The sequence below is a fragment of the Arvicola amphibius genome, chromosome 2, assembly GCF_903992535.2.
Source record: "Arvicola amphibius chromosome 2, mArvAmp1.2, whole genome shotgun sequence".
NCBI classification, from domain to species: Eukaryota; Metazoa; Chordata; class Mammalia; order Rodentia; family Cricetidae; genus Arvicola; species Arvicola amphibius.
In genome coordinates, this window is record NC_052048.2 from 133,975,926 (window position 1) to 133,989,141 (window position 13,216).

The 13,216-nt window shown below is 40.5% G+C and overlaps 1 protein-coding gene across 5 annotated transcripts in view; it reads right to left on the reverse strand.

Moving 5' to 3' along the window:
• LOC119806202 (protein FAM228B-like) overlaps positions 1 to 13,216 on the reverse strand; it is a 53,440-nt gene that overhangs the window by 33,546 nt on the left and 6,678 nt on the right. For 3 of the 5 annotated variants that reach the window (XM_038317801.1, XM_038317798.1, XM_038317802.1), the window contains 5 exons: positions 12,048 to 12,239; positions 11,094 to 11,174; positions 2,919 to 3,006; positions 2,676 to 2,832; positions 162 to 269 (listed from right to left, as the gene is read on the reverse strand). In XM_038317801.1, coding sequence (XP_038173729.1) covers positions 162 to 269; positions 2,676 to 2,832; positions 2,919 to 3,006; positions 11,094 to 11,174; positions 12,048 to 12,185 — 572 coding nt within the window. In that variant the 5' untranslated portion in view covers positions 12,186 to 12,239. The remainder of the gene's footprint in view (positions 1 to 161; positions 270 to 2,675; positions 2,833 to 2,918; positions 3,007 to 11,093; positions 11,175 to 12,047; positions 12,240 to 13,216) is intronic. The other 2 variants (XM_038317800.1, XM_038317799.1) reach the window with 2 other exon arrangements.

A 13,216-nucleotide genomic window follows, 5' to 3' on the forward strand; every position in this document is an offset into this window, starting at 1 on the left:
TTCTGTGCTATTTGTTTCTTTAAACAAAGAAAAGTCTCCTTACCCTGACATTGTGTGAGGCCTTGGCACCAACTCAAGCAATCTGAAAGGCTGGTAGGGAAGGCAACACAGCTAAGCATCTTAAATGAAAGGAGAGCAAAGTTATAAAACAAGAGGCTTACTTGTAACTGACAGCCTTTTCTTTCTCCTTGAATTCCAGAATTTCAGGCACCCTTCTCAGTGGATTCAAATCAAAACTACAAGCATTAAAATTCACCTTCACTTTGACCCTTTAACAAGAAAGCATGTGTCAGGACATTGAGAACAGTGCTCATTTGCATTTGAGCTTTAATTATCATTAGATACTGACTGCTATAAATATGGTCCAAAATAACACTTGACACTGCTATACTTTCTCAATGATACTTGTTGTTTAAGAGCTTCTGAAACCATGATGGAGATTGGCAGCGTGCTGTTCGCTGAGAACCAAGATTAGGCAGGCAAAGTTGAACCCCTCCCTCTAATCCTTGGGAGTTTACACTCTAATGTAGAAAGAAGTCATAAAGTCAGATGTAGCAGAACAGGCCTGTATTCTCAGTCCTTGAGAGGCAGAAGCAAGAAGACTGCCACAAATAGGGCAGCCATAGGAGATAAACACAATGATGACAGCTCTTACAACAGCAGACTGGAGACAGGCTCAGGGTCAGAGAGCCTGCCCAGCAAACGTGAAATCCTGCCTTCAGCACATGAGCTCCAACTTCGAATTTTCTCTGACTTTCTTTCTGACCCTCCAGTTATGAAACTGCATAAATCTTTTCTTTTATCATATTAATCTCTTTATTTCATCCCTCTGCCATCATCCTGAGGTCCTCACACAACATGGATTCCTATTTAAAAGCAAACAAACAAACAAACAAGCAAAAACAAAGAAAGTCAGGCCTGGATACAGAGCTAAACTGCAAAACCTGCTTTTCCAAATGACCTAAGTTTGGTCCCCAGCAACCACTCTGACAGCTCACAACCACCTGCAGCTCCAGCACCAGGATGCCCAGCACTCTCATCTGGACTCTGCAGACACCTGCACTCATGTTCCCACACCCATACACAGAATCACACAGATACACAGAAATTCAAAATAAAAACATCTTAAAAACAATAATAGTTTAAAAAAATACTCTTTAGAGATCTGGAGAGTTGGACGGTGGCTGGCTTAGCTGTTAAGAGCACTGGCTGCCCTTCCAGAGGACCCAGGTTCAATTTGCAGCACCCACATGGACAGTTCACAATTGCCTGAGACTCTAGTTCCAGGGGATCCAATAACTTCTTCTGGCTTCTTTGAGCTGCACACACATGACATACTTGTTTTCATTGTCTGTAGAGTGCTAAAGGCAACAGCTATAATACCCAAACATAGATCAACTTCTAATAAACCAATTCCCCCAATACTAATGGGAGGCAGAAGAGGCATGTCAGTTTCTACAAAACAAAACAAAAACACCCTGCATCTGCACTATTTTTCCATCTCAAGTGTCTGATACTCAATCAAAAAAAAAAAAAAAACCCACAAAATTCGGGTTAGTTGTGGGGTGCATGCTTTTAAATCCAGTACTTAGGAAACAGGCAGGAAGATCTCTAGAGCTGAGTTCAAAGCTAACTTGATGTACAAGGGGGAGTTCAAGGACACTCCAGGGCATGATGAGAACCTCTCTCAAAAACAAAAACAAAAACAAACAAACAAACCAAAAAGGCGACTGTTCTTCCAGAGGACCTAGGTTCAATGCTGAGTATGCACATGGTGGCTCACATTTAACTCTGGTCTCAGGGTATCTAATACCCTCTTCTGTCCTCTGCAGTCACCAGCTATACACGTCATGTAAAAATAAACACGCAGACAAAACACATAAAAATAAATAAATCTTTTAAAATTATAAGGCAAGCAAAAAAAAAAAAACCCAGGCAAAATATAATGCCTAGCCAAGATTTAAGGCAATCAACAGAACCAGAATGAACTAAATTCAGAAATGATCCTAATGTTGGAACTATCAGATCAGAAATTTAAATAATTATGATTAGTATGGCCTTTGAAAAATTCTGGTTGAAAAAGTGGACAATGTGCACTAAAAGATGAAGAATTTTGGAAAAGGTGAGAACTCTGAAAAATCACATGGCAAAGCTAAAGTCATGATATCACAGTTGGTGTCTCTGATGGGTCCACCAGCAGACAGCACACAACAAGGAGGTTCTGTAAACTTACAGCTAGCTCAATAGAAATCATCTAACCAAAACACAGTAAGCAAAGTCAACCACTATCCAAGACTTACATAACTGTGGATGTTATCCATAGTCACACATACACAGAACCTCAGAAATTAAAAGCAGACAAATGGTACATGAGAAATATTTGAACTAATATTGGTCTAGATTCTCCCCCAAAATTAATGAACTATATATACTGATAAAAACGAAGATGCCAAAGGACTCTAAGAGGAAAAAACTAAGCTTAGATACCTCACAGCCTACCCAGCAAAAGCCAGAATTGGAGAATCCTGATAGAACTCAAGAAACATATCACATATGGAGGAACGATAAATTACAGCAGACTTCATTTTCAAAATCATTACTGAAACAGATCACTGTCTCAAGAAAGAATTTTCAAAGTCCAGGAAGCCCACAACTTCTATTACATCAATTATTACCTGCTCTTTTTACAAAATTCACTCTCTATATATCTCGTGGGCACTTTAAGCCATTCATTTGGAGTCATGCATTGCCTTGAATTAGAAATACTCGGGAACCTGGACTGCAATTGGGCCTTCTCGACCTCTTTAAATTCTTTCATTGTATAGATTTTGCCTGCAAGAAAATTAGCAACCTAAATCAGCATGCTTAAATACAACTGCCTTCGCTGTCAGGCTAGGAGTCACCTAAGAGTTACGTACCAGTCTCACACTGAAGAAGAGTTCGCTTCTCATCATCCTTGTCATATTGAGCTTTCTTCAAAGGGTCACGAACTGGTGGCATGATAACCTACAAGAGAAGCACTTCTTAGAGGCCTGGGCTTCAGGTCTGAGTATCAGCATTCAATCCACCCTACACACCCATGTGTTTTCACACCAGCAGAGTCAAGACATGGGACCTATTAACATCTACCCATTATATGTAATGCATTCAAAAGAGATGGGCTCTCTGACACTTTTCTTATGAGGTCATACATCTTTGAGGGCCCATCTGCGTCCCCCGCCCCGCTCCCCAGGAGCCTCGCTCACTCGCCTCCATCTGCACTGGGTGGCTGTCTTGTCAACCTGTCACAGTAGGGTCACCTGGGAAGTGGGAGCCTTAACTGAGAACATGCTCCCCTTCCCCTTTTGCTTGCACGTTACTGCTGCCCCTGTCCATGAGAAAGTCTAACTAAAGCACATCTGTAGTGTGAAGCGGCGGGGCTGCGTTCCCGCCGCCCAGTTCCCAGCAACCAGCTAATCCGCCGCCGGCTAGCTTTACCCAAAATAATTACACGGAAACTTTATTCTTTTAAATACTGCCTGGCCCATTATCTGTAGCCTCTTATTAGTTAATTCTCACATCTTCCTTTAACCCATATTTAGTAATTTGGGTAGCACCACGAGTTGTGGCTTACCAGGAGAGATCTTAACCTGCGTCCATCTCGGAGAGGAGCAGCATGGAGACTCACCACGCGACTGCCTGAAGCGTCTCCCCCTAACTCTACTTCCTTGTTCCCACAATTCTGTTCTGTCTACTCCACCTACCTAATTTTCTGTTCTTAAAGGGCCAAGGCAGTTTTTCTTTATTAATTAACCAATGAAAGAACATAGACAGATAACTCTCCTCCATCATTTCCCCTTTTTCTGTTTAAACAAAAAAGGCTTCAACTTTAACATAGCAAAATTACATATAACAAAACAGTTATCAAGCAAGTATTACAGTTACAATATTTAAATCTATTTTATCTTTTATCATAACTAAGGAAAGCTATAACTATCTATTTATTCTTCAACTCCATCAAAGACTCCAGAAGGATATAATGCTACCTAAGTAAATAAGAAATAAGTAACTTATAAAACTCTAGAAATGACAGAGACAACTCGCTGCCTGGACAGTCACCCAAAGTTCCTCTGTACCGTTGAGGCATCCATCTTCAGCCTTCAGGCCCATAGTGTCCAACAGACTTTTCATGAAGCAGGAAATTCCAAGACAGTTCAGTCACTTTCTGCTGTGTCCTGCAGAACGTCTCGCAGACTCTTTCATGAATCAGGAACCCCAAAAGGCCATCTCACCTTTAGGCAAGTTCAGCAGTCCTCTTTCTGTGGATTCCTTGTGTCCAGTTTATGCAACAGTCCAGGCAAGAGCAGTTTCTTGCCCAAATGGCTAACAAACTCCATAAGTAGCCTCTTCAATGCCCATCTTCCTCTCGAAGTAGATTGGTGCTGCCAGGAGCAGACGTGTCTCATTGTCATGAAAAACCCTAAGTTATTAAAACATTAAATGCCATATTCTGCAGTCTTGAAAGATATGAAGAATGTCTATCTAACTGAAATATATCTCTACATATCTAGAAAATCTAATAACATTACTACAAGCTTAACTATTATCAATGATTATCCATTAACAATCTATATTTCCTAATTATACATTACAGTTTTTAAAATGAACTACACAATCAAAATAGCTTAATCAAAATCAGAAATACATATACATATAACAAATTGACCTTAAAATCCATACCAATGCAAATTATTCATATCTATATCATATCCCCCTTTAAATGTAAAAGAACATTTATAAACAATATTGGGAATGTGGGCGCAGTTATTTCTCTCCAAACTGCTTCCTGCTGAATGGGGGCGCTGTTATTTAGGTCTTTTATGGTGTAACCTGTGTGCTAGGTTCCTCTCAGTTGGCAGTTGAGTGAAGTAATTTTTTGAAGATGTTCATAGCAACCTTTCAGGAGGGCGTGGTCTATCATACCATATTGGGATAGAAGCAATCCACAGAGTCTCGTCCTCTGTGAAAACAAAAGAAGAAACTCTTTTCCAAAGCATCATGTTCTTAGATCCAAATCCTGAAGTCATACCATTAAAATGTCCATTCTGGTCTAGACTGGCAGCCCATATAATGAAATGTCTCTCTGTATTTAGCTCCTTTACAGTCAAAAATTTCAAAGAAAACACAATAAAATACATAATCCAGACTCTCTGTGAATTTTCCATTTTTATGTGGCTTATTTTTACTCTATCACTTACTTTATTCTGTCTCTTTAAAGACTTTACCCCTATTTTAAGGCATTAACTTTATTTTTTATATTTTCTCTCTCTCTCTCAAGCCTACATACATTCATCCAACACTGTGACTCATTTAAAAGTCTTTTATGTCTGAATCTGTCCTATTGTGAATCTGTAATTTTTTTACTGTCGAGAAACTTGTTTGATTTGAGCCTTTACATTGCTAAGCGCTTAAGACTCTAAGCTGTGACATTCCTAGGTCAAAAAACAGGTACTGTGAGCTTGCCACGCCCAGTCCAACATAGCTGAGCCGCTTGTGACTCTGAATCGGTTGCAGCTCTGAGCTGCAGAGCTGCGGGCTGCTCTGGATGTTGGCTCCACCTCTCTCCAATTTCAAAATGGAGGATGTACCATTTTCTACTAGCTCTGGGGCCGCCAGGTAGGAGCCGCACTCAGCACTTTAACTCTGAGACTGAGCGTGCAGCACAAAAACTCTTTTAATCCAAGTTACAATCAAATCTGACACGCAGAGCACTGTGCAGTCTGAAAAACCTCTCTCTCTATGGCGGCAGGAATCCGCAAATGCTGTCCCGCTCGCCTAAGCCTGATTCCGCCATCTGCCCAGGTGCAAGAAGGGAGCAGTGAGCCATTGGCATGGTCTCAGAGAACTTTCTTTCCGATCCCAAGTGGGCAAGGTTTTTAAGTGGATTTAGTCACCACGTTGGAGCGCCAATCTGTAGTGTGAAGCGGCGGGGCTGCGTTCCCGCCGCCCAGTTCCCAGCAACCAGCTAATCCGCCGCCGGCTAGCTTTACCCAAAATAATTACACGGAAACTTTATTCTTTTAAATACTGCCTGGCCCATTATCTGTAGCCTCTTATTAGTTAATTCTCACATCTTCCTTTAACCCATATTTAGTAATTTGGGTAGCACCACGAGTTGTGGCTTACCAGGAGAGATCTTAACCTGCGTCCATCTCGGAGAGGAGCAGCATGGAGACTCACCACGCGACTGCCTGAAGCGTCTCCCCCTAACTCTACTTCCTTGTTCCCACAATTCTGTTCTGTCTACTCCACCTACCTAATTTTCTGTTCTTAAAGGGCCAAGGCAGTTTTCTTTATTAATTAACCAATGAAAGAAACATAGACAGATAACTCTCCTCCATCACACATCTGACGTGTGCTGGTCTACTGACACACCTGGCTCTGACACCGCCCTTCGTTCTGGCTGCTTGTGCGCGCGCTGTCCCTCCACGGCTACAGAAATCTTTCCTGTTTCTTTTTACCGTCATCAGCATCTAATGCACTTAATGCCTTTGGGTTGCATACACGTGTGTGGGAACAGATAAAATAACTTCTGGGTCACAAACAGCTACAGAGATAAGTGATGGAGGAGTGTCTATGTGTTACTTTCATTATTAATAAAGAAACTGCCTTGGCCCTTTAAGAGACAGAAAATTAGGTAGGCGGAGTAGACAGAACAGAATTGTGGGAGAAAGGAAGCAGAGTTGGGGAGACGCTTCAGGCAGTCGCCATAGTGAGTCACCATGCCTCTCCTCTCAGAGATGGACGCAGGTTAAGATCTCTCCTGGTAAGCGATCCACCTCGTGGTGCTACATGGATTACTAAATATGGGTTAATCAAGATGTGAGTAAGAGGCTGAAATTAATGGGCCAGGCAGTATTTAAAAGAATACAGTTTCCATGTAATTATTTCAGATGTAAACTAGCCAGGTGGCGGGATACAGCCCTGCCGTTCCTTCAACAGACTGGTGCTCCAACGTGTTGACTAAATCCACTTAAAAACCTGAGAGGGCTTTAAATAAAGGAGAGAGAGAGTTTAACACAGCTTTTTGCTGTTTGCTAGGACATGCCGTAGAGAGATTTCCTGTTTCGGCAATAGCGGCAGAGACAAAGCTGAGTCATTTTAAAACGCGGCTTCCTGGGGCTGTGCTGCCAGTGCAAACTCTGGCTTTAAAGCATTTCAATGGCTTTTATGGGACTGGATGTTTGTGTGCCTGCTTGGGATCGGAAAGAAAGTACTGAGACCATGCCAATGGCTCACTGCTCCCCGCCTGCACCTGGGCAGGTGGTGGAATCAGGTTTAGGCGAGTGGGAGAGCATGGCGGATTTCTGCCACCATACAGAGAGATGTTTTCAGACTGTACAGTACTCTGCGCGTCAGATTTGGCTGTAACTTGGATGAAAAGAGTTTCTGTGCTGCATGCTCAGTCTCAGAGTTAAAGTGCTGAGTGCAGCTCCTACCTGGCGGCCCCAGAGCTAGTGGAAAATGGTACATCCTCCATTTTGAAATTGGAGAGAGGTGGAGCCAACATCCAGAATCGCTCACTGTTCTGCAGCCCAGAGCTGCAACTGATTCAGTCACAAGCGGCTCTGCCATGTTGGACTGGGCGTGGCAAGCTCACAGTACCTGTTTTTGACCTAGGAATGTCACAGCTTAGATTCTTAAGTGCTTAGCGATTTAAAACTGCAAAACAAAAGTGCTCCTGGATAGTAAAGAATTACAGATTCACAATAGGACAGATTCAGACACAAAAGACATTTAAATGGGTCACAGTGTTGGATGAATGTACGTAGGCTTGAGAGAGAAAAAAAATAGAGAATAAAGTTAATGCCTTTAAAAAAGGGTAAAGTCTTTAAAGAGACAAAATAAAGTAAACTGATGGAGTAAAAATAAGCCACGTAAAAATGGAAAATTCACAGAGAGTCTGGATTATGTATATTATTGTGTTTTCTTTAAAGTTTTTGACTGTAAAGGAGCTAATTACAGAGAGACATTTCATTGTATGGGCTGCTAAGCTGATGAACCTACATATATGTTCTAAAGGTATCTTGACTTCAGAACTTGGAATCTAAGGATATCATGCTTTGGTAAAGAGTTTCTTCTTTTGTTTTCACAGAGGATGAGACTCTCTGGATTGCTTCTATCCCAATATGGTATGATAGACACACCCTCCTGAAAGGTTGCTGTGAACATCTTCAAAAAATTACTTCACTCAACTGCCGACTGAGATGAACCTGGCACACAGGTTACACCATGAAAGATCTGATTAACAGCGCCCCCATTCAGCAGGAAGCAGTTTGGAGAGAAAAAACTGCACCCATTTTCCCAAATATTGTTTATAAATGTTCTTTTACATTTAAAGGGAGATGATATAGATATGAATAATTTGCATTGGTATGAATTTTAAGGTCAATTTTGTTATATGTATTTCTGATTTTGATTAAGCTATTGTGATTGTGTAGTTCATTTTAAAATGTAATGTATAATAAGGAAATATAGGTTGTTAATGGATAATCATCAATAATAGTCAAGCTTGTAGTCATGTTAGTTAGATTTTCTAGATGTGCATAGATATATTTCAGATAGGCATTCTTCATATCTTTCAAAGACTGCAGGATATGGCATTTAATGTTTTAATAACTTAGGGTTTTTCATGACAATGAGACACGTCTGCTCCTGGCAGCACCAAGCTACTTCAAGAGGAAGATGGGCATCGAAGAGGCTCCTTATGGAGTTTGATAGCCATTTGGGCAAGAAACTGCTCTTGCCTGGACTGTTGCATAAACTGGACACAAAGAACCCGCAGAGAGGACTGCTGAACTTGCCTAAAGGTGAGATGGTCTTTTGGGGTTCCTGATTCGTGAAAGAGTCTGCAAGACATTCTGCAGGACACAGCAGAAAGTGACTGAACTGTCTTTGGAATTTCCTGCTTCATGGAAATGTCTGCTGGATACTATGGGCCTGAAGGCCGAAGATGGATGCCCCAAAGGTACAAAGGAACTTTGGGTGACTGTCCAGGCAGCGAGTTGTCTCTGTCATTTCTAGAGTTTGAAAGTTGCATATTTATTGTTTACTTAGGTAGTATTTTATCCTTCTGGAGTCTTTGATGGAGTTGAAGAATGGTTCAATAGTTATAGTTTTCCTTAGTTAGGATAAAAGATAAAATAGGTTTAAATATTGTAACTGTAATTCTTGCTTGATAACTGTTTTGTTATATGTAATTTTACTATGTTAAAGTTAAAGCCTTTCTTTTTTGTTTAAACAGAAAAAGGGGAAATGATGGAGGAGTGTCTATGTGTTACTTTCATTATTAATAAAGAAACTGCCTTGGCCCTTTAAGAGACAGAAAATTAGGTAGGCGGAGTAGACAGAACAGAATTTGTGGGAGAAAGGAAGCAAGAGTTGGGGAGGACGCTTCAGGCAGTCGCCATAGTGAGTCGCCATGCCTCTCCTCTCAGAGATGGACGCAGGTTAAGATCTCTCCTGGTAAGCGATCCACCTCGTGGTGATACATGGATTACTAAATATGGGTATCAAGATGTTAGTAAGAGGCTGAAATTAATGTGCCAGGCAGTATTTAAAAGAATACAGTTTCCCATGTAATTATTTCGGATGTAAAGCTAGCCGGGTGGCGGGATACAGCCCTGCCGTTCCTCTCAATAGAATAAGCATCATAAAAATCATTTGTAAGAGCAATACTCAGTCTGCAGGAAAATGACAGCATTGCAAGGTGTGATAAATGACTAGAGACTCATTATACCCTGCTGCTCATAGGTCGGTGAATTGGCAAATAACTTATCTGTGCTACACTGCCTCACACAACAGTAGGGGAGATGGATTTCTTTAGGAGACAGTAGGCTCAGTGGTAGAATGAATGCTTTATTTATAGAAAGAAAAGCAAACATTTGGTTAACACCAACTACTTTTAAATAGATAAAGAAGTCCAGAAAGAGCCGGGCAGTGGTGGCGCACGCCTTTAATCCCAGCACTCAGGAGGCAGAGGCAGGCGGATCTCTGTGAGTTCGAGGCCAGCCTGGTCTACAAGAGCTAGTTCCAGGACAGGCTCTAAAAAAAGCTGCAGAGAAACCCTGTCTCGAAAAACCAAAAAAAGAAAAAAAAAAAGAAGAAAAAAAAAAAGAAGTCCAGAAAGATAAATAAAAATGTTAATGAGTTTGTTTTGGGAAGTGAAAATGTTCTGATATTTTGTTTGTGCTCTGACAAATATCTGACCCCTGGTTTTTATTATCAAGATTAATTACGATCCTATACACTGTGAATGTGTTATTCTCATTGGTTGATAAATAAAGCTCCTTTGGCCTATGGCAAGGCAGGATAGACCCAGGTGGGAAATCCAAGTAGAGATACAGGTGAAGAAGGGCAGAACCAGGGAGACACCAGCAGCCATCCAATGAACAAATGCCAACAGACCAATAATGCCAGGGCCACTAATCAATACTTAGATTAATAGAAATGGGTTAATTTAAATATAAGAGCTAGCAAGAAATAAGCCTGTGCCATTGGCCCAACATTTATAATTAATTTTAGGCCTTCGAGTGGTTACTCGGGAACTAGCAGGCGGGAGAGAAACTTCCAGTTACATGGAATTTTTTATTTTATTTTTTATATTCTGAATTTAAAGTTAGTTTTCTCATTTATTATAAGAACTCATCAGATCTTTAATCCCAACACTAGAGAGGCAGAGGCAGGCAGTTCTCTGTGAGGCCAGCCGGTCTACATAGTGAGTTCCAGAACAGCCAACACTATACATAGAGAGACTCAGTCTCAAAATACAAACAAAACGAAAGAATGTATTATTTCTGTAACAAAATCTAAAGTCTTTGAAAATATTTAAACATTTCCTATTACTCAATTATTATACAACATTTTCACACTTTCTGAGATTAATTCATCTTTGGCCTTTGGGTTATTTATTCCTTTTCTAAAATACTAGGTAGGAAACTACTAACAAAGCTACTGAACTTTAAGAACTCACTCAAGGGCAAGCAACATATATGTTAAGGACACTTACAACAACCACACACATACCACCATGGTTAAAAAAAAAACCTGCCTACCTTCATAAAATTGGGGTCTTCTTTGTTCAGATAAAAAGGGTCGTACTCTTTTGGATCATAATGCTCTATAAACGCATTTTCCTATAGGAAGGAAATAAAACTGCACATAAGAAAGAGGTACACAATTAACTTTGAGGATAACGGAACTCAAAAGTTTAACAGTTTGTATCCCTGTTCTCAGTCATAAGGGGCAAACCTGAGGCACTGAGCTACAGTCCCAGCCCTACAAAGTTCCAGTCTTGTGCTTCAGAATAGCACCAATGTATCAGTGCCGTCCCTTCATGCACACGACAGTTCAGACTGATGGCCTCAGTGCAATCCCTTGAACTAATACAGTAGGAAGAGAACTCTGACTCCCAACGGCTCATCACACACACACACACACACACACACACACACAGAGACAGAGACAGACAGAGATACAAGAATAAATAAATACAATTTAACTTTTTAAAAGAATATATTGTTTATATCAGAGTATTGGTTGTACATAAATAGAAGAGGAAGAGGCAGGACTCTGGATGAGCCAGTGAGCAAAGATAAACATAATTTTTAAACCACTATAAGCCGGGCGGTGGTGGCGCACGCCTTTAAATCCCAGCACTCGGGGAGGCAGAGGCAGGCGGATCTCTGAGTTCGAGGCCAGCCTGGTCTACAAGAGCTAGTTCCAGGACAGGCTCTAGAAACTACAGGGAAACCCTGTCTCGAAAACCAAAAAAATAAAAAAATAAAAAATAAAAAAATAAAAAAAAAATAAACCACTATAAAAGTACAAAATGAGGGGCTGGAGAGATGGCTCAGTGGTTAAGAGCGTTACCTGCAGCAACCACATGGTGGCTCACAACCACCTGTGATGAGGTCTGGTGCCCTCTTCTGGCCTGCAGGCATACACACAGAGAGAATATTGTATACATAATAAAAATTTTAAAAAAGTACAAAATGACCTCTTAGTACCTTCTTATTAACATATCTCAAAAAATTCTCTAATTCTTGTCGTCTCCTCTTTTTAATCTTCTTATGTGAAGAAACTTTTTCTATAATTTTCTTCTGTAGAGGATCTTCCACACGCTCAACCCATTTTTTATACAACATTTCTTTTCTTCTTGCATTTAAGAAGTCATGATGATTTAAATACTTATCTAATTCCTAGTAAACAATGACAGAAAGAAAAAAAATTATCCTAAAGCTTTTATCTCCTAAAATTTTATGAAACTTAAACTTCATAGCTTAAATTATTCTTTAGGATAATCCACCATTGGGGACTGGAGAGATGGCTCAGTGGTTAAGAGCACTGGCCACTCTTCCAGAGGCCCAGAGTTCAATTCCCAGCCACCACATCGGCCACTACCATCTATAATGGAATCTGATGCTCTCTTCTGGTGTACAGGCATACATAACACTCATAGCAAAATAAGCAAGTAAGTAAGTAAGTAAGTAAGTAAATAAATAAATAAATAAATAAGGCTTCCATCATTTGGCACACACTGCCAAAAACAAGGATACATGGACAATGGAGATACATGCCCACCCTCTTGATAATCAAATATGCTGGGTCAGTGAGATGACTTAGCAGGTGAAGAAGTTTGTCCCTTAAGCCTGGCAACCTAAGTGTGACCCCAGAACCCATACAATGGTAAAGAAGAGAACCAATTCCGTAAAGTTGTCCTATGACTTCCACTTGTGTGCCACGGCATGTGTCCACATATATCACACATACACACATATACGATAATAATAAATAAAAATTAATTAGGCTGAGCAGAGGTGGTGCATGCCTTTAATCCTAACACTTGGGATGCAGAGCCAGTCAGATTTCTGAGCTTGAGGCTAGCCAGATATACAGAGCAAGTTCCAGGATAGCTAGGGCTCCACAGAAAAACCTGGTCTCAAAAAAAAGTTTTATTTAAATTAAAATAGATCAAATATACTACACAGTGGGAGGAGAGAAAATATAGCTACTTTGCATACATTATAAGTGAAGTCATTCTAGCAAAATTATTTTATGAGTGTGTGTGTGATATACATGTATGTATGTGGGCAGGTGTACTCACCTGTACAACACTGAAGAAAGTCCCCCAAAGCACAGGAGATTGACAGTCATTAAAACACTCTCAGAGATGTGT